The following is a 20,588-nucleotide window of genomic DNA, read 5'->3' on the forward strand; positions in this document are numbered from 1 at the left end:
CAAATAACAACATAGTGTGCAAAAGTTTATTGCACTTCTTTTCCTAATTTTTGCCAAAACTTTAAGTATATAGTATATATTTTACAGCAGCATTCCTCTGAAGAAGAGAACATGATAAAAATGATTAAAAACAAAGGAAATGATCTCTGAAAGATCAACTGTTCACAATGAAATCAAAATGTATTATTTTGAAGTTACTTTGTATGGTGAAGATTATTTTTTGTGTTCACTCATACTACTCAGCGTTGCAGTGGCTTATGTAAGAATAAACTGTTTTAGAAACCATTTTTACAAAAGTCTCAGTTTCCATGCTCCTTAAAGTGGAATGGGAAAACTGCACGACTTTCATGTTGGTTCAGGACCACCCTACTGTAGAAAACTTTGTATCCATTCTGTGAACCTCCGGACCCGGGCATACACCCCTGGACGATTAGGCAGTGCACACTGGTATCCAAATGATGTCACACCAGCCAGGAACCACCTGTTGTTTTCTTGGCACATTAATGGTCCTCCTGAATCCCCCTAAAGAGAAAATTGCAAAAGAAAATTATAGATGTGTGTCAATTGGTGTAAAGATCTAAGGTTATTTTTAGCAAATCAATTAAAAACTAAAGATCAAAAATATGATTTAATTGCAAGTCATCTGTTTATCTCCTGACCATCACTCTCTGTCAAGAATGAGAACCTTTGGCTGCTCATTAAGGACATGAGAAACTATGACAATTAAAACACAATTTGTATGTAGTTTTATAGATGTAGTATAAAAGTAGTTTTATACTATTTCATGATGTAATTTTATAGCAAAAGTTTCCATACTTTCATTATGGCATTTGAATAGGTACTAAGAAATTCTCTAAGGCACAACTATGAGAAGTATCCCAACCAATATGTATTAAAAGCTGATCATTTTATTAAAAGAGGCATGATATGGTTTCACTCATAGGTGGAATTTAAAACAGATCAACATAGAGGTAGAAAGAGAGAGAGGCACACTGTAAAACAGACTTATAACTGCAGAGAACAGACAGGATTGCTGGAGGGGAGGTGGGGTGTGGGGATGGGTTAAATGGGTGATGGATATTAAGGAGGACACTGTGATGAGCACTGGGTGTTGTATGGAAGTGATGAATCACTAGATTCTACTCCCAAAACTAATATTCCAGTATATGTTAACTAACTAGAGTTTAAATAAAAACTTGAAACCAAAAAATAAAAACAAACAGAAGTATGTTCCAAGAATTATGAGAGGCTTTGCAGAAAAGACACTTATTTCACATTGTGTGTTTAAAGAAACTAAAAACTCACACATGAGGTTGATTTTAGTTCTTTTGGGTAGGTTTTTTTTTTTTTTTTTTGTCTTTAGATGAACACAATCAGACATGAAAAAAACCTTAATATTTCAACTGTAATAGACATATCAATGATATAATTTATGATAAGCACACATATTTTCACAGATTTTAAATGAGAATTGTTTCTAATTTTTAAATATCAATTTTAGCAGCTTTTAATAGAGTTAATTTAATTTGCACATAAGTATTTCTGTATAAAGCAAAAGAACATAATGCGAATACGTAGTACCATTACTTAATGATGGCATTGACAAATATTTATCTTATGTTAATTATGCAGAATTTTTTATCTTTTGTTATATATTTATGAAGGAATTTAAAGCCTTGTGTACTTTTGTTGCAATCCCTGGTATAATAGAATATTTCAATCCAAGTTTGTGTTAAAAAATATCCTGAAAGACTTTTTGTCTGATTCTTTATTATCTTTGGGACCATATTTAAGGGAAAAACCTGTGGTGTATAAAAGCACCTTTTCTTGCTTGGGTACAGAGGAACATAAATTGCACTGGCAACCATAGGTTACCTCTTTTCTAGATGTAACAAATGTGTTTGAGGGCAAGGATTGTGATTTTTATTTCTGTATCCTAAACCTTTATAGGTTTATATATAAACCTTTATAATATGGGTCCATAAATATTTATGGAACAGTTAAGGATAAATACAAGCTCAAAGAGATTATTAAAAAATAAACCCCAACTGTTTGGATATTTTTAAAAGGAGTCATTTGGTTTTCTACATATTTTTTTAAAAAAATAATTCCATTTTTAAGAAAGACAATAGAATCTAGACATTGATTCCATGAATGAGGATTTTAAATTGTCCAACATGTACTGGGTCAGTTGCAGGTATTCAAAGGATCCACCAGCAGACTTGATGCCCAACAGTTGAGTTGTCTGTGTGGTTGAGAGACCTCTTATGTCTGGGACTGTCACTTTGCTCATCTAACTATACCATTTCAGCTCAGTTATGTGACTTCTTGTCTTCATTTGCTGATTTGTTCAATGAAGATATTTTCTTCTTCCACTATCTCAGAGATATGTATGGACTTCAAAAATATGAGTAAATGTCCAAAGTATTAACGTAAAATTTATTTTTCCATACCAGTGGTTTTAGCATGCTAAAACACACATTGCTGGGCCCCAGCTTTAGAGTTGCTGATTCAGCAGGTCTGTACTGGGGCCTGAGAATTTGTACCTACAACAGGTTCTCAGGTGATGCTGGGGGACTGGAGGCCATGCTTGGAAAATCACTGGTATAAAATAAGGCTCCACATAGTTAGCTGTTCATGTCATTCACTTAGTTCCATGTAGAGGGGACTTCTACAGCCACTTGTGGTGCCTTAAAATCCAGACAACCGCCCCGCAAATGCAAGCCTTTGGTAAGCCAGAAGATACTTAAGAATGTATGAATGACCAATAAGGCCAATTCTTTGCCACTGTAGGGGGGAAAATAATGCTTCAAAGAGCTTGTTCAAGTGATGTATCAATACATCAATACAATACAATGCTATCAATAGTAGCATTTTCATAATTTTAAAGGTATTCTTAGTTAATCCTCTTGAATAACATAATATTAAATTTGAACAAAGAAAATCATGTGACCCTCTAGACTATCGATTACTCAATCATGATAACATATTACAGAAGATATTGCCCCAATGTGTGGCTTTCTTACTTGCTAATTGATACCATAATTAGTCTCTCTAGAAATCAGAGCCAAACATAAGATTTCAGAGCTCTGGCATGAGCGATGGGCTTAATGTAACTCTAATATCAGTAGCATCCATGGTCATATTTTCTACCTAGTACATGAGGCACCTGCCACACAATGCCCATTAACTGTAATTGAAGTTGTACAGCTGATTTCCCTTCTGAACAATAATTCTATAAATCTCCCTCTAAGTGGCAATATATCTTACCTTTAGCATGTTTTTCATTTTAAAAGGAATGTGTAAGATCCACAGATAAATTTTAAACAAGAAGAAAGCTATCCTATTTGTCTTGGATTTGCAAGTGTTCAACAAAGCAGAATAAATGTAAAACTAAACTGAAAGTTTAACATGATTTGAGACACTAGCTTAACTAGAGGATACATATCAAGATTCATCTGCTTAAGTGTCTGTTAAAAAAAGTCTTGTATCAAGTCGAATTATGGTGACATATGTGTTAATATATATAACAAGTTGTTTACTCTTTAACAAAGTGAAAGATTTTCCTCTGGTATAAATCCACGTTTGTAAATTATTCATTTGCTCAGTACTGCTATCAGGTTTAATCTAAGCCAGTAGATGTCAATGCATCAATATCTTATTAATTTTCAAGTACATAAAAAATGCTAGAAAATTTACTTACAAAGTCTCATAGTGAAAATTGTTAATATTTTGAGTGCTTATTTAAATGGCTTATATGTATTACCTGTTTTTTAAATCTCTCAATAAAAGTTAAGTGACTTGTCTGAACTCTCACTCATAAGTATTTAGGCAAGGGCGAAATAAGAGTAGTCTGAGCACAGAATCTATGCTTTCATGACTACTCCATGCTGCACCTAAAAAATTAATAATAATTCTAAAATCTGGAGGAATTTACTTTTTATTTGTTGAGCATATGTAGATTTTAATGGAGCTAAATAGCTGGCTGCATTATTTCTAAGTGATAAGATGTTTTTGTCTTCAATGAGGGTAGTTTGTGGGTAGGAGTTTTCTCTGGTGGTCACCCAAGTCAAAAGCCATTGATACTTCAAATATATTGCAGTGTTGACATTCAGCAAGTTCATATTATTACATTTCTAAAATGAAATGTCAAAGATAAGATGAAAATCCGAGTGTAGGAGTCCCAGGTCCAGGGTTATGGCACGCTGTTGAGTAAGTTCTATTTTTAACCTTCTTACAAATGGTTTGCTGCAAACTGGTTTAACCAGGCTATCCAGGCTGGTTTACATGCAGAAATTATTTCTTGTCACTAGACCCCTGGCCCATACTCAAAACCAGGGTTGAAAATTAGAAGCCAATAGGTGAAATTGGCCTTCAGACTGGCTTTTTGTTTGTTTGTTTGAAGTTTGCACAGGGTTTTAAAGAATTAGAATTAGATTTAGCTAAGGTCAACAGTGGGCCAATACTACATATTTTACCTATCGTACACATTCATATTTTATGCCTTGGTTCTAAAGACATCCGATTTTAATATTTGTTCTTAAAAAGTAGTTTTATTTCTCATGTGCACATCAACTCCGGAATACTGTGCAAGTAGGCACAAATTAAAAAAAAAAGAAACAAACATAGTCCCAGTTTGGGAAAAGAAGAAATCAGGTCAAAACTCTGATGATTTCTTTACTCCCTAATCGTTGTGAAGCAATAAAATCATGATATAGCAATGCTTTCTGGAAATACAGGGTGAACAGTTTTACATATTTACCTGACAAGAATCTATTCCTCCTTCTTCATAGCCTGCACATACCATATTTTCTGTAATGTTATATTCTGGCATCTGTTGTTGGCATTTCTCATTTGATAGAAGAGGAACATTGGCTTCTTGCAATATGTTTGCAGTAGGACCTGTTCAAAATGGTAATGCAGCCAGCCAGTCAGAAGTGATCAACATACATCACTGAATGAGCCACCATTATTCTTACTTATTTCAACAGTTCACTCTCATTATCGAATACTGTGTGTATATATAATGAAACTAAATGCTAAACCTTAGTATTTTAAAGCACATAATAAGGCCCATCTGTGGATTTTGCAAAATGGATAACAGTAAAGCACTTCTTTAGTTCCCAAGGGCTAGCAGGGATGGTGGATTGGACTAGACAGGCTGTAGGCATTTTCAGTAATTTCAAATGGTTACAGTATTGCTCATGGGGGGGAAAAAGCCCACTGACACAAAGAGTTTCATTTATGGAAATTAGCAACAACTCAGAAATCCAGGAGGCTTTTCATGTGGCACCTGAAGAGGTGATCCCTTAGAATGGCATTCAGCACCTTTGTGATGCTATGTGAACGAGCAGGTGCACACTGAGCAGAACACAAAGCTCAAATGAACTGTGCCCTGGTCTAAGGGCAATCAGCTTGTTATCCTCATGCAGGGGAAGAGAAAGGAGGCATTTTGCAACGGAGTATGCTTCCACGCTTTTTACAAAATGACTCCTCTATTGGCGGCATGACTCTCTGTTTACTGAAATACTAATCCCAAGAGAGATGTGAAACATGCAGGTGTCTAGTGCCTCAGAAAAGGCACCTGATAAGCACTTTCTAATACTTAGCAATTCTATTTGGTTCCTCAAGAGAGGCAGAAAGTTGATGATAACTTAGTACATATGACAGCCAACGTTGCTGCAAAAGTGTTTGTGACTTCATTTCCAGCCAAGTTTAATCCACACACTGAAGAGTGTGTGTGTGTGTATACATGCACATATGTATATAATTTAGGTGCAAAGCCATCTATGTATGACTCAGTGGTGTGTCGGTAAATGTTTAATACTGGTTTTTAAGACAAAAAAATCTCCAATATGTATCATTTGTCTTATGGAAACACCCGAACCATGGCCAATTTCAAGGTACCAGCATGACTGTGAACAGGAGTTGGGAACTGTGCACAAATGGGAATTTCCAGCTGGTGACAGTGACTCCAGCAACAAACCACTGTCCTTATGTTTGACAGTGGACTTTAGGAGGTGAAGATGGAGGAGGGAATTCAGCATCTCACTGTCATTCATTCTATGAAGATTGAAGATGGGTTGGTAGACTTTAGTTTTTATCACAAACAATTATAAAACCAAAGCCCATTTTGCTTCTCATCAAGGAATAAGAAAGATGGGTATAGGATAAATCTCTTTGGTAAAGAAAAATTTGAGCAGTGTTCTTATATTTAATATTTATTTGTCAACATGAATTGCCTTAAGGATAATTGAGAATACACACTTAAAAACATACATAAAAATGTCAATAAGCTTATTTTAGGTTTACTAATTGCCTTAATTTAACTGACTAATATTACTTCATTTCTTCCTAGTAAACAATATGTTCATGGTTTTCCTAGCTATTAGGGCAATATACTCAAAATGGGGGAAGCTGAGTTTTACACAATTAAGCAGCTGGAAATCATAAGCCAAAGTTCATAAAATTCATTAAAATTTCCATCACCCAGGAAGTATTTAAACATGATCTGACTGTTTATTCCTAAATGAAATTGATCTCAGATACAGATTTTCCTTGGCTCCATACCACTCTTAGAGACCTTTCTTAAGTCAATTAAATGCATAACTTTAGTAACAATAAGTAAATGTGAGCCAAGTTTACTCAGCTCTTAAAAGAAATTCCCATTTCCTACCGAACAAGGAGTCTTAAATTTTGTTAGTGGATAATTTGTTTTTGAAGAGTCTACACTGTGATCATAAATATCTTTTAGTTTGAAGTCTCATAGAGAAAATATCTATCTAGGAATCATTTTTACTCTTTAGATTTCAAATTTAATAAATCATAGCATTTTTCAAGTGGAGGAAATAAAAAAAGATACAGTCTTTGACTTCAATGCACTTTATGGACAGCAGACATGAGGCATTTCGGCAAGATAATGTAATTGTGGTGGAGAACCTTTGTCGAAATCATCAGGCAAAGATTTGACATAGAACGTCATCCTTTCTTTTACAAGGAATAAGAGTGTTTTAATTGTGAATGCTTTGCTTCTGGTAGTACAAGTTTCTGTGGCTTTTCATCTTATTACAATTAGGATTTTTAAATATCTCAGCCCTGATCTGTTGTGACTCCAGAGGTCAGGTTCTCCCACCAGACTATATCGTGCCTTTCCTTTGTGTTTAATGGGTAGTCAAAGTTCTGCCCTAGATGCAATAACTCCTATTAGGAATTCCAAAGCTGGGACACCTGGGTGGCTCAGTGGCTGAGCCTCTGCCTTCGACTCAGGGTGTGATTCCAGGGTCCTGGGATTAAGCCCTGCATCAGGGTCCCCGCAGGGAACCTGCTTCTCCCTCTGCCTATGTCTGTCCCACATCAGGGTCCCTGCAGGGAACCTGTTTCTTCCTCTGCCTATGTCTCTGCCTCTTCCTCTGTGTCTCTCATGAATAAATAAATAAAATCTAAAAAAAAAAAAAAAAAAAAAAAAAAAAGGAATCCTGAATCCAGCATATTTTGTAGTTACATTTAGAGAAAATGAAGTACTGGAATTTTGTAAAAAATTATGTTCGGTTAGTTTTAATATGCATCTTTTCTGTGTTTGGAAAACATCCTGTTAAATAAAGCCAAGAGTCAGTTCACACTCTTGAGTGTAAGATTCGTGCCCCTTCTGAGTAGGCTGACTCAGCATGTTGAAGTTAAAGGGGAATTCCCTTCTCATTTTTTAGGGAATGTGAGTGTGAGACTTTATATGATAAATAAAGAGGGTTTTATTGATTTGGAAAATGTAACAGGTAATAATTTGGCTTTTGACCAGACTTTATCCATGTGCTTTACAAAAATAAATTTCGTGGGGAGACTGTGTGGTGCAGTTGGTTAAGTTTTGGACTCTTGGTTTTAGCCCAGGTCATGAGATCAAGACCCATACGCATCAGGCTCTGCACTCAGTGTGGAGTTTGCTTGAGATTTTCTTTCTCTCTCTCTCCTTTTGCCCCTCCCACTTGTGCTCTGTCTCTCTAAAATAAATAAATATTTAAAAAATAAATGTAACCTTTGTAATACTTACTTAAATAGACATATCTTTTCTCTTTATCAAAGTATTTGTAATACTAAAACCAGTCACTAAGTTTGAGGGATGCTTGAACTCTCCCCCAATAGGGATCATAGTTTTATAGGATGTTCAACACAATCTGGAATTTTTTTTAAAATTATACAAATACACAGCATATGAATATAACAGTGCTTTTAAGAGCTACTGCTGAAAACTGTTATAAGAGTTGCAAAAAATATGTTGAAAATATTCACAGGCTAGTATAATAGCATCCTTCTTACTAGTAGGCATTTTCTTTTTGTTGAGTTTGATGATTTACCTTGATATATAACCCTCCCCCAGCCAGCAATGGAACAAAGACTTCCGGGGGGAAAAACTTGATTTTCTTCTGGTAAACAAATAGGTTGTATATAATCTGGAAAAACAAAACACAGATAAACATGCATTTCTAACAAGTTTTAAAAATCAATTATTTTCAACATTTTATCTAAAAAAATGTATTTTTGTTTTATGCAGCCTGAACATTTTTTAGACATCAATCTTAGGGGAAAGAAGCATCTCAGGGTGGCACCCTTTGACAATGGACTAGGTATCACTGGTGGTCTTTCAAGATCCTTTTCTACTTTCCTAAATACTCATTAAGAAGATAAATAATGTCTTAGCTCTAGAGTTGATCATTTATATTTGATTTGATTTGAAGTAATCATGCTATCTACAGAGTCAGTTCTGTGAAAATCTTGGTAAGGCTGTTCTTCAGGGTCAATTAAGAGACACTTGGACAAATGTTCTGAGGCTTGTTTGATTTTCCTCAATTATCTCCACATTAAAAAAGCTTTTAGGTGACTGCTTTACAGAGCACTTATGGAAGCGTCAGTACTGGTCGCCGACTTTTAAAGCCCTTCTCCAACAATTTACAAGCTGCCTGACATTTATTAAGCACCCAGTACATGTAAGACCCGGGGCAGACACAAAAATGAATAAGATATGGTGCTTACCCTCAAGGACAGGGCTACATAATTAACCACAGTAATAGTCTGCCTTTGCTAAGTGCTCTAATACATGTGTAGACCGAATTCCATGAGAGCCCAGAAATGGCAGCTCTTTCTCCTCACTGGGGGTTGGAAAAGTCTTTGGAGTAAACTTTATACCTTCAGGATATAGGTTACTCCATCAGGTGATATCTTGCACATTATCTAGGTATTTGGAGGAAGTCTTCCAGCTGCCACTCTATTAAGATTATTGAATCTCCTTCAAAAACTTTGTTCTATGGATATCTTAATTCTTACTCACTTTACTCTGAGAGTATATGCTCTTCCTTAGTTTGTCCTACTCTGTACTTCGTGGTAGGTGGACCTGCCTTCCTTTCATGTGAGAAATAGAGAAACCATGCATTGTAACATTATTTTCTCTGGGCTGCTCCTTTGAGTTTATTACTATAGGGGGCTCAGGACATTTTATTCTGCGGACCAACTTTCTAGAAATTTGGATTTAAACACCTTGATGAAGATAATTGAATATGTTTCGCTCCATTCCTCAATTCCATTTAAATTATAATGATTTCTATAACAAATTATCCAACTCTTCTGGACTATTAACTCATTGGTACTTATAATATTTCAAATCTAATTTTGAATTAATTTGGCCAGATAAGATAACTAAAACTGATTTTTTTTTTTTACCTGTGTAATTCACTTTAAAGTCAAGATGCATCACAGCGATGTCACTGTCCTTTGTTCGTTTATTGTAATGTGGGTTTATGACAATTTGATCTATCAACCGAGTTACTACTTGAGGAGAAGTCATATTCGATCTCATATGCAGGCCTAGGATTGCTTTCCACTTAGATGGCTCTAAATTTCTCCTGAAAATTATGAAAAAGACATATAAGCAACCCTCCATCCACCACAGTTACTTTTGAAAGATCCTTGTAGTAGGTATTTCAGAACTATGTGTTCCTGTCCTAAAATATTCTTGAGTTTCTCTGAATGATCCTTCTTCAAAAAAGACTTTAAAAAATATGTGTTATTTTTAAATTAAGTCTCCAAGTTTTTCCTAACATATGGCCAAGTTAGAGAGCCACTGCCTTAGATCCCATTCCATGGGATCTAAACACCTTGGTCCAGGGTTTCTTCAGGCAACCCCAGCAGCTACGGTAGCAATGGAAGGAGGTTCAGAAGCATTCTCCTGTCTACAGGGTCACTGAATTCACACAAAGTTAAGACAAGCAATAAAACCTATTATGATGTCTAAAATCTAACATACAAATTCCAGGGATTTTCATACATAATAAACTTGAGTAATTTTCCACACATAGTGTTGGCCCTTGATAATGAATTGGTAAAAGATAACATTTGTGTTATAGGCAGATTAAATGACAGTTTGGAAGTGTGCAGGGACTTCTAACTGTGCTTTTGGCCTGCAACATTTTTACACCAAGAAACTACTAGTGAACAGCTGGAATTAAGCCATATTCACAATGAAGTCAAAATTCAACAACTGCTCTTTTAGATGAGCTAGTAATTTAATTCTTAATAGTTATAAATGCCTCATCTAATGTGGTCTTTCAGCTCTTAGAAGCCAAGTCACCTAACAAATATATAAAGGGCATGAAGTTATTTCAAGTCCATTTGTTTATCTTTCTACCTATCCATTACTTTGTTGAAATTAAACAAGGGATCATGTTTGATCAGGTCACCAGCATCGGTAAAGCCAATGAATGCCCAAGCATCCAGGAGACGTCCACTGGTAACCATGCTGCATTAAAATAAGAGGAAACTTGCTCACATGCTTTACAGAATAGAATAACACCCATTTACAGAGAACCTATTTTGTGCCAAGAACCATGCCACATACTTTGACTGCATCAACTCTTTTCATTTTTGCCACCAGGCTATGGATGTTACATTGAGAATAAACTGGGTGCTGATAGTTTAAAAGGTGCCTAGAGACTTGAACTGGGACTGTCTGACTTCAGAAGCTGTACTTGCACCAACATAGTGGGGTGCCCGTAAGGGCTATGGGCAGGGTTGTGTGGGCGGGGTTGAGAACATCAGGGGAGCATTGCAGGGAGAGATGTTCTCTGCCACTGGATTATCTGGGCTCAGGAAGGGGAGGATGTCTATGCTCCTAGTGGTTGGTGGGAGCTCCTTCAATGGACAGATGCTGCACCAGGAGGGTATTATGGTACTGTGAAGGCTGTGTTTGCTAGTCAGGAGGCCTTTTCACTTTCCCCTCTCTAGGTCAGAGGAATTTCAGCCTAGCCAGACACACTGATAATTTCAGATATTCTAACCGCATTCACTCCCACTGTGCCCTGGGACTCCTCTGCCCACACTGGCTTACTCAAAGAGAAGGGATAGCATTAAATCTCTTTCCTGATATCCTATCTTCGAATTTCTTTCTGTATCACACGTTTGAGTACATTTCCTAAAGCTCAGCTGGTCATGGTTGTCACTTGATCGGCCTATCTGTTATGGCTGACAGGTAACAGGTAGTTACTCTTTTTAAAGAACTGTATTTTTTATGAAACATTTAATATATGTTAACTCAGTATTTTAAAAATATTAATTTTACAGTTGCCACACCATGGTTCTTACTTTGCTTTAATTATATTTATTTATACACATTATATTTTACATTATAATTATATTCTATATAACCAATGCATTATATTAATGTTCATATTATAAATAACATTAATTATATTAATGGTATAAAATTTGGTCAAAGAGAGTATGAACTGGGCAGCCCGGGTGGCTCAGCGGTTTAGTGATGCCTTCCGCCCGGGGCGTGATCCTGGGGACCCAGGATCAAGTCCCACGTCAGGCTCCCTGCATGGAGTGTGCTTCTCCCTCTGCCTGTTTCTCTGGCTCTCTCACTCTCTCTCTGTGTTCTCATAAATAAATAAATAAATAAATAAATAAATAATCTTAAAAAATAATAAATGAAACCCTTTAAAAAAGGGAGTATGAACTGATTATAGAGTTCTATTTTGAAATTAATAGAGTGCCTTTATTTTCAAAAGTGACAAGATTGTCTTTTACATATTTTATCCTCAGAAAACTTACATGAAAGTTCAGAGAGGTATATGCAGTCATTTGCTATAGATTTAACTCAATGATAAAATAATGCAGTTTAGGGATGCCTTGGTGGCTCAATTCGTTGAGTGACTCTTGATTCCAGCTCAGGTCATGCTCGCAGGGTCATGAGATCAAGCACTGTGTCAGACTCTACACCCAGTGGAGAGTCTGCTTGAGATTCTTTCTCTTTCCTTTTCTCTCTGCCCCTACTTATGCACTCTCTAAATAGATAGATGATAGATAGATAGATAGATAGATGATAGATGATAGATAAAATCTTTAAAAAATGCAGTTCAGATAAAATAATGCAATTCAGTAGCTAACCTCCCAAATTCTTATCTCTTTTGTAGGTACTGTACTCCTTCTGAGAACAATAAATATTAGTTACTGATATGAGAGAGCTTGTAGGTAGCACAAACTTTGTAATCACCATTTTGTCTTGTTATTTTAAGGTTTGGAGTAGAAAACCAGTCCGTGAACCAGACCATGAAAATTACACATACATGCTTCAAGCTACTGGTCTAATTAAATACAAGTTACAAGAATATTAATCGGATACATTCTTAATGAGTTCCAAAGTTGGTATAGGGCTACATGGAAAATAGACTTTTTCTCATGTTTTTCTTTCTCCTGAATCTGTAAATTGTACTTTAGGAAGGAGATACTCCTCTAATATTTATCCATTATATTTCTCTCTCAAGTCTCGGCCCACATAACTTTTCATGTCTCTGTGCTTAGCTTCCCCACAAGCCCACATTAGCACAAGCACTAACAGAATGACTACATCCTACTGCAATCTTAGTGCCTTATCTCAGAAGAAAGACTTGAGAATACAGAAGGTATGGCCAGTGTTACTCAATTTTATGGATCACCTGAAGTATTTGGTAAAAATTCAGATTCTTAATTTGTACCTCCAGAGATTCTAATTTGGAAGATTGGAGTGGAACCCAAGAATCTTCACTTTGTAATTACTATTGGGATATTGAGCAATATAGAATCCTCCCTAGCTTTTCCATTCAACCAAAGCCAAGAGATAGGAGAAGACAGCCTTCAGGAAAAATCGCTACAGATGGGGGGGGGGGGGATACTTACTATGTTTTAAAAATATATTTGTCTCAAAGCATCTACATGCTAGTGAAACAAGGGAAAGTTATAGGATAGAAAACAGGTGAAGACAAGAACAGGAGATAGCCCCATTGGATAGGCAAGTGCCAATCTGACACAGGCTAAAGATGGCAGAAGTAGTGTACCTTGAAGCAGGGGACATTGGCTGAATTTCTGTTGCATAACACCTGTGCCTGCCCTGTTCATGCAAAATGTTTTTCTTAGTAGCAAGAGAAAGAAAGGCACAAACTGGGAGGCAACAGAAAGACATGTATTCCTGACTTCTATCACCTCAAATACTAGCATGATTCTTGGTACACAATAGGTGATCCTTAGATGTTGCCCCAGATGGGAGGAACTAGTGCTATGACACTCTAGGTTGCTGTGTGCTGATGTGTAAATAAATTCCCTACTCAGAGTGTGAGGATGTCCATTTTTATATGGGATTTTCATTGAAGTAAAAAGTAAATATGGCAAAATAGTTATGACAGAGCAGCACAATATGCTGAAAGGAAAAAAAAATCAGTGGGTACCTATAAGTCTAAACTGAATTTTTTTTTTGTATTCTATCATTAAAGAAGATTGTACTTTAGTCACATCTGCCCACTGCCAACCCCAATGTTTACCTCCAGCACAAAATTTTAGATCTCTATTATTATTCTCCACTAAATGGAAAAAGTATTACTCAATGAAATAATGAAATCCATTAATGAAAGCCATTTGTCCAGCTTTCTCAGGCACAATCCTAGGGCCACCATTGATTCTTTCTAACTGGGTCTTCCTGGCTTCACTATTGCTCTCTCCCGATGATGTCACTCTTTGTCTTCCAGATGGTCTTTCATCCCATTTACCATAACCTCCTGAGTCCCCGCCAGAACCCAGGATCTGGTCTTGCCTGCATCTCTAGTCTTGTTCCTACCTCTCTGCCAACCACTTCCTGGCCAGCAACAACAGCAGCCTTCTTGAAGTTTTTGGAACAGGCTGATCTCACTCCTACCCCCAGAGTATTCGAGTTGATATTACCTCCTGGGAAATTTGTGTTAAGTTTCTCTCTCATCTCTTTAGATTCTCCTTGGATTTGCATTTGTTGTGAAGCTTTCTGTCACTACTGTATCCAAATGAAGCCCCCTGCTCCTATCATTTGCTTTCTCCTTATACCACTTTTTCTTCCTTTGCTGCACTTATCACTCCCTAAAATAAAATATTTGAGTATTTTTCTAGGGCAAGGACATTGTTGGTCTGTAGAGCACTATCATACCCCAAACTTAGAACAACACTTGTTCTAATCTGTTCTAGTCCAATAATGTGATTCAAGATGATAAATCAGTTTTCAAAGTAAAAATAATCTCAAATATCTGGCACTGGAGCTTCTAGGAAATATTATAACTTTTGGGTGGAATTACAACTATAATGAGATATCTGCTATTAAGAAATATGTTATTAAAGTGCTTTGCCAGAGGCAGGGGTGGTGTGTGTGTTATTGATGAAGGGAGTAAAAAATAAAACTAAAAAAACAAAAACAAAAACAAAAAACCCAAACAAAAAACACATGAAAAGAAAAATACATTATTAAAAATAGAGTTAACCGAATAGCATCAAGGAAATAGATTATAGGCCAAGAAAAACTTCACAAACACATAATTTTAAGGGACAGACATCATATTGGAAATTGGTAAAACTGAGAAAGGCATTGGTTTATAAAGTCCTAGTGATACAAGAGAATTTTAACAATTGAAAAGCTGACAAGCAGCTCAAACTTGAAATACCTTAAAAAAAGTAGCCAAGATCTACTCTAAACCAAAAACCAGTAAGTCTATAGTAATTTTTGTAAATCAAAAATAAGTGAATTTTCTTAGGCTGGTAGAGATTTCAAGATTAAGTTAGTGACTTACTGGTTTTTGGTAAAAAAGAAAAACTATTATAGAATTTCCGCAACCTGAAGGAAATAATACATTGAACTTTGTAAAGCCATCAAATAGGTAGATATATAGAGAAATGAATAAAAACCATGATGTTTATGTATTAGGGTAAGTTTTAATAGAAACAAAATAATTTTCTAGGTACTATATTTGTGTTTATTCTGTGTCCTAGTCCTATTTAAAGTATTTGAGGCACTCAAATGAATCCAAGTTTTAAGTTGTAATAGAAGTATCAATTAAATTATGTTATTTTATATACCTAACTACTCAAAAAGTTTGCTTCAAAGCTTTATTATCAGTTTAATTAATTTGATACTAAACAAAATGTGAATAGTAGTACGTATTTCTTGCCATACCCAAAATACCTCATATATGAAATAACCTATTTTAGGAATATTAACACCTTCTTCGAGGAATTATTTCAATAAAGAATGAGATAAATGTATTTGGTCTTTTCTAAAGGGCTTCTTAAAGAATGAAAGATTGATGGGGTACCTGGGTGGCTCGGTTAAGCAACTGCCTTTGGCTCAGGTCATGATCCCAGGGTCCCTGGGATCAAGCCTCCGTGTCAGGCTCCCTTTTAGTGGGGAGCTTCCTTCTTCCTCTCCCCCTTCCTCATTCCTGCCCTCCACTTGTTTTCTCTCTCTAAAAAAAGAATGGGAGATTGGCAAGAGATCTCTCTATGTATAATTTCATCATTGATGTGTGTGTATTTAATACATGTGATCCAGACTATGAATCTACATATACCTGCCCATCTAAGAGGCTGAACAATGGTTGCTTCTGGAAGCAGAGATGGTGATTGACTGAGAAGGAGGGATAAGAGAATTTTGCATGTGATGGAAATGTGTCGATAGGAGTGTGGGATACAAAGGTGTATTCATTTCCAAAACTCATTAAATTGTGCACTTAAAATTATGTATTTACTCTATGTCAGTGGGAAAAAAATGAAAAACAAACATCAAACTATGACAAGTTTGCTTTATAGTGAGGGTTGGGAATTCTCAAACAACTTGTGTTCTAAACTTAAGCAAATCTACAAATATTTTGTGGATAGTAGGGACAGGTTTCTTACTATTGGGGACAGGTGCTGCAAACACAGGAGAAAAGATCAGAATGTACCCTGTGGTAATCTATTTTATTTGGAATTGTCATTTTGAGTTCATATTTGTAGGTGTATAGTTACATCTATTGAGAGGGTCTAGGAGTAGGACACAGCAGCTGTAGCAAGGAGCACACAATATCTTGTTTTTTAAAATGTGGAACTAAAAATAGCTAAATGGAATGGGGGTTTCTTATAGAAAGCTTGATTTAAGGACTAAGGTAGAAAAAGCACAAGATGAACCTGGAACATCTTATTTTGCAGAAAGTAAAGAAGTTCTCAAAGCATGGAGATATATCAAGACAAACAAGTAGACAAGCTTGAAGGGTTTCACCAAATAGGAGGACTTTCTATAAAATAACTTGCTGTATTAAAAAATAGCCAAGACAAGAAAAACAGAAAGATAACCCGGTAGAAAGTGTCTTCAAGATTAAAGGTGTAGTTAGTAAATGCAGTGCATTATCTTGGATTAGTTTGTGGGCAGAAAACATAGAAACAAACAAGAAGGTTACAAAGGGCATATTTGGGGCAATTGACAAAAATGAATACATTCTATAGATTAGATAATTGTATCACATTAATGTTAAATTTCCATGCTTTTGTGTGATTATATAGGAAAATATCCTTGTTCTTAGTAAAAATACAGAGTAAAGAGCACAATGTCTAATCCACTGCCAAGTGATTCAGGAAAAGTATTTCTCCAGACTGGAGAGAATGAAAGAATGATAAAGAAGTTTTCATACCATAAAATTGAAACAGTTGGTGGATCTCAGTGAAGGTATACAAACGTTCCCTGTACTATTATTTGCAAATTTTGTGCATGCTTGAAACTGTAGTAATATAAAAGGTTTAAAAAGGAAATACACTCAATGTCTCCCGGGAAAGAATAAGAATCTTCTTTCACAGACCTTTCCTGCACAGGAACAGGAGCACAATAGGAATTCTATTGTACATTTATGTAATTCATAGTATGCGAAAGTATTGCATCCTCTTACTTTGGTCCTGATAATCACTCTCGGGGGCAGATGTCTTTCTGAACACACTGTGGAGGAGGATACCGAAACAGAGCTACCAAGTGACATAAGGTCAGTAGCATTAGTAGGATCAAAATTCTGCCCTCTGGTCTAAAGTCAACCTTGCCTTTAAACCACAGTTGGTCCATGCTCTCCAAATCTGTTTTAAGGTTCAAAAAGAAGACAAACCAGTGACAGAGAAAAAGAAGAGGCATAGTGGAATTTCATGACATCCAGGAACACTGTGGCTGGGGGATGGGAACGGGAGTGTGGACAGTAAGAATGTATACAGAGAAGAGCTGTCCAATTAAACCATTTAACCACCTGCAAGTTAAAACACCTGCACCAGATTTCTTGGGAAAGAGGAAATAATACCACTCAGTGGCTTTGGAGAGCAAAATGCAAGGTGGGCGAGGATGAGTTTGAATTCGTCACAATTCTATTACAGCTTACACTTGCTTGTTTGCTTGTGTTCAGATTGAAACTGTGAAAAGATATTTTATGTCTTATATGGTTAAACATGTGTTTATATTGGATGAAACTGTTTTTCCATTTCTTTTGTGGCTTGAAAAGATACGATATGGGGATCCCTGGGTGGCTCAGTGGTTTAGTGCCTGCCTTCAGCCCAGCGCGTGGTCCTGGAGTCCCGGGATCGAGACCCACGTTGGGCTCCCTGCATGGAGCCTGCTTCTCCCTCTGCCTGTGTCTCTGTCTCTCTCTTTCTCTCTGTGTCTCTCATGAATGAATAAATAAAAAAATCTTTAAAAAAAGAAAAGATACGATATGGGTAGCATTGACCTGCACTAAGTACATCTGTGAGGTAGATAAATGAAAGATGCCACTAATATTACTACAAGCCTGGCTGACATTTAGAAAGCATATGTTCTGCAAGAACATCAAACGGACTAATTTAGCAAGTCCAAGGTTAATACGGGAGGTCGCTAACTTACTAAGATCTGTCTTTGTGCAATAGAAAATGACAATGAACCTGTAGCCAAAGATATCTTTTACTTGGAAATTGAGGTTTAGGTTACCCACCTGTGGCATACCAAGGCATAGAGCATGAATAGGTAAAAGTTAAAGTCATGTTTAGCAGGGGATGGGAAAATTGACTGCCATAGACATTTGTGATGTGGTTGAAAACAGAATAAAATATAATTATCCAGAGGCAGAAAAGTCACGAAGGGGTAGTTTAGGTATGGGACGGGCTGTAGTTTACTCACCCAGTAGAGGGTGTGATGTATAGAACCAAAGAGCTTTGGGTATAAACAGGTAGTACCTTGGGTAGTCCTGTTGGAGCCCAGGTGATCAGTCCAGTTGGGATCTAGCTATTGGGTCTTCATTTCAGATTCTTTGGGTTCTGAGTTCAACTTTGCTCTCACTCTGGTCCAGTGGGATCAACCACTCATTCCTTCTGCCCCTCACTCCCATCTCCCAAATAATTATCATAACCTTTTGCATCTGACAATTTGTCTCCGTCCATTCAAGAACTTTCAATGTCCGTGTTGGTAGGGAGCTGATTTTTTTTTTTTATCTGATTAACTACAGCTATGTCTTCCATTCTTGAGCACATGTGGTTCTTTTCTCAAAGATTCTGGACGCTGGCCACAGAGAGGCTCATCCTAATCCTCACAGCTGAGGTCATTCTCTGGAGGCTTCTTTTACTCAAGGGCAGGAAATTGCCCTAGGTCAGGGCTTATGAATCTTCTATGAAGAAGCTACCTTTTTTTTTCTGGCCTAATTCATAAGTGTTAGAATGGGATTACCTAGGAAGGTGAAAGCAGAAAATCAACATGTTCTTGGGGCCTAAGAATATTTATTTTCTCCATCTTTTCTTCCTGTCCTTCACCTGCTCTTTTTTCCCCTGTGGTACTGCTTGGAGTATGGCTGCTTCTAGAGGGAGAAGATAGATCTTGAATTCTAAGATCTACCTACTTTTTTAAATTAAAGACTTATTTATTTATTCATGAAAGACACATACACAGAGAAAGAGAGAGAGAGAGAGGCAGAGACATAGGCAGAAGGAGAAGCAGGCTCCCTGCAGGGAGCCCGATGTGGGACTCAATCCTGGGACTCTGGAATCATGCCCTGAGCCAAAGGCAGACACTCAACTGCTGAGCTACCCAGGCACCCCTTAAGATCTATCTTCTCTCTATGTATTTTGTCATATCATGTAATCAAAGAAGAGTCAAATCTGGTTTGATATTACTTCTAAGTTTTAGTTATGAGTAGCATCAAAATAGATCTCACTTGAGAAGGAAACATTTTTATCCTAATTCACAATGAAGTCCTTACATGTGAACTTCTAGAGCACAGTTTATTTGTAACATGAGGGCTATCTAAAGGTGCTTTTCTGATATTGACAATTTCTGAAATATTGGCCTGATTGATTGATAACCAGCACAACTTACACATTCAATATGAATTTTACACCTTTAAAAATTCTTACCTGTGTAGGTAAGAATTTTAATTTTTACATACGTAGGAAACACAATACTTGATGCAAATATCTAATGAAGAATGAACCTCCATTTAACTTTCTGTATTTTTATATATGACTTTAGTGGGAATATTATTGATGCTATATAGTATCATAAAGAGCAGGAACATTTCCCTGAGTACGTGAGGCTGCATGAAGTGGGATGCACCATGTCTGCTGTGGTGTCTCAATTTGGAGGGGACACTGCGATGTCACACTCACCCATACACACAGTGGGCAGCAGACACCAGCCAGTTGTTGCTGATGAGAGAAGCACCACAGAGCAGATGGCCATTATAATAAAGAGAAACAACCCAGGGCCAGGCTCCTTCTTTGGCATCATTTCCTCCAATGATCTTTGGGCTGAATTCTCGAGCCACCAGTTTGTTTCCACACCCTATTAAAATAATTGAAGAAAGAGCATCTATTTTATTTTGATGGATTTCCTCTGATTATGAAAACTGAGTGGATCACTACAAAATAACCTCAGGTGATATGCCCCCTCTATTCCGAATTTTAAACAGAAGGCTTGAAGGAAAGAAAATATGACAAAATATTTACTTACACTTATGGTTACATTGTAGCAGAATCAATGAATCTTGGAAACATTGTTCACTGTAATAGAAGAACAATTAAATTTCAGAAATTGTGCACCTAATGTTTTAAAACAGAACATAATGCACATCATCTTATTTTTTTTAGTAGAATTAACCTTCAAGTGTAAGTATCATATATGAAAAATGGGGAGGCTGATACACACAGCAAGAAAATCCTTAGTTTGAACTCCATTGGAACTGAGTTTGAGCCCTTAACTCTACCACTTACATTTCATGTGATTTTGGATAAGTTACTCAGTGTCCCTGAGA

At 36.5% G+C, this 20,588-nt stretch overlaps 1 protein-coding gene across 1 annotated transcript in view; it reads right to left on the reverse strand.

Annotated features, from left to right (window-relative positions):
* Positions 1 to 258: 258 nt before the first annotated feature.
* The window catches only part of TMPRSS15 (transmembrane serine protease 15), a 118,104-nt gene continuing 97,774 nt past the window's right edge, over positions 259 to 20,588 (reverse strand). The window contains exons 20-25 of the mRNA XM_025449835.3: positions 20,288 to 20,337; positions 19,945 to 20,119; positions 9,706 to 9,887; positions 8,346 to 8,441; positions 4,763 to 4,902; positions 259 to 522 (exon numbers count right to left, since the gene is read on the reverse strand). Coding sequence (XP_025305620.2) covers positions 367 to 522; positions 4,763 to 4,902; positions 8,346 to 8,441; positions 9,706 to 9,887; positions 19,945 to 20,119; positions 20,288 to 20,337 — 799 coding nt within the window. The 3' untranslated portion in view covers positions 259 to 366. The remainder of the gene's footprint in view (positions 523 to 4,762; positions 4,903 to 8,345; positions 8,442 to 9,705; positions 9,888 to 19,944; positions 20,120 to 20,287; positions 20,338 to 20,588) is intronic.

This window comes from Canis lupus, chromosome 31, assembly GCF_003254725.2.
Source record: "Canis lupus dingo isolate Sandy chromosome 31, ASM325472v2, whole genome shotgun sequence".
In the NCBI taxonomy this organism is placed as follows: Eukaryota; Metazoa; Chordata; class Mammalia; order Carnivora; family Canidae; genus Canis; species Canis lupus.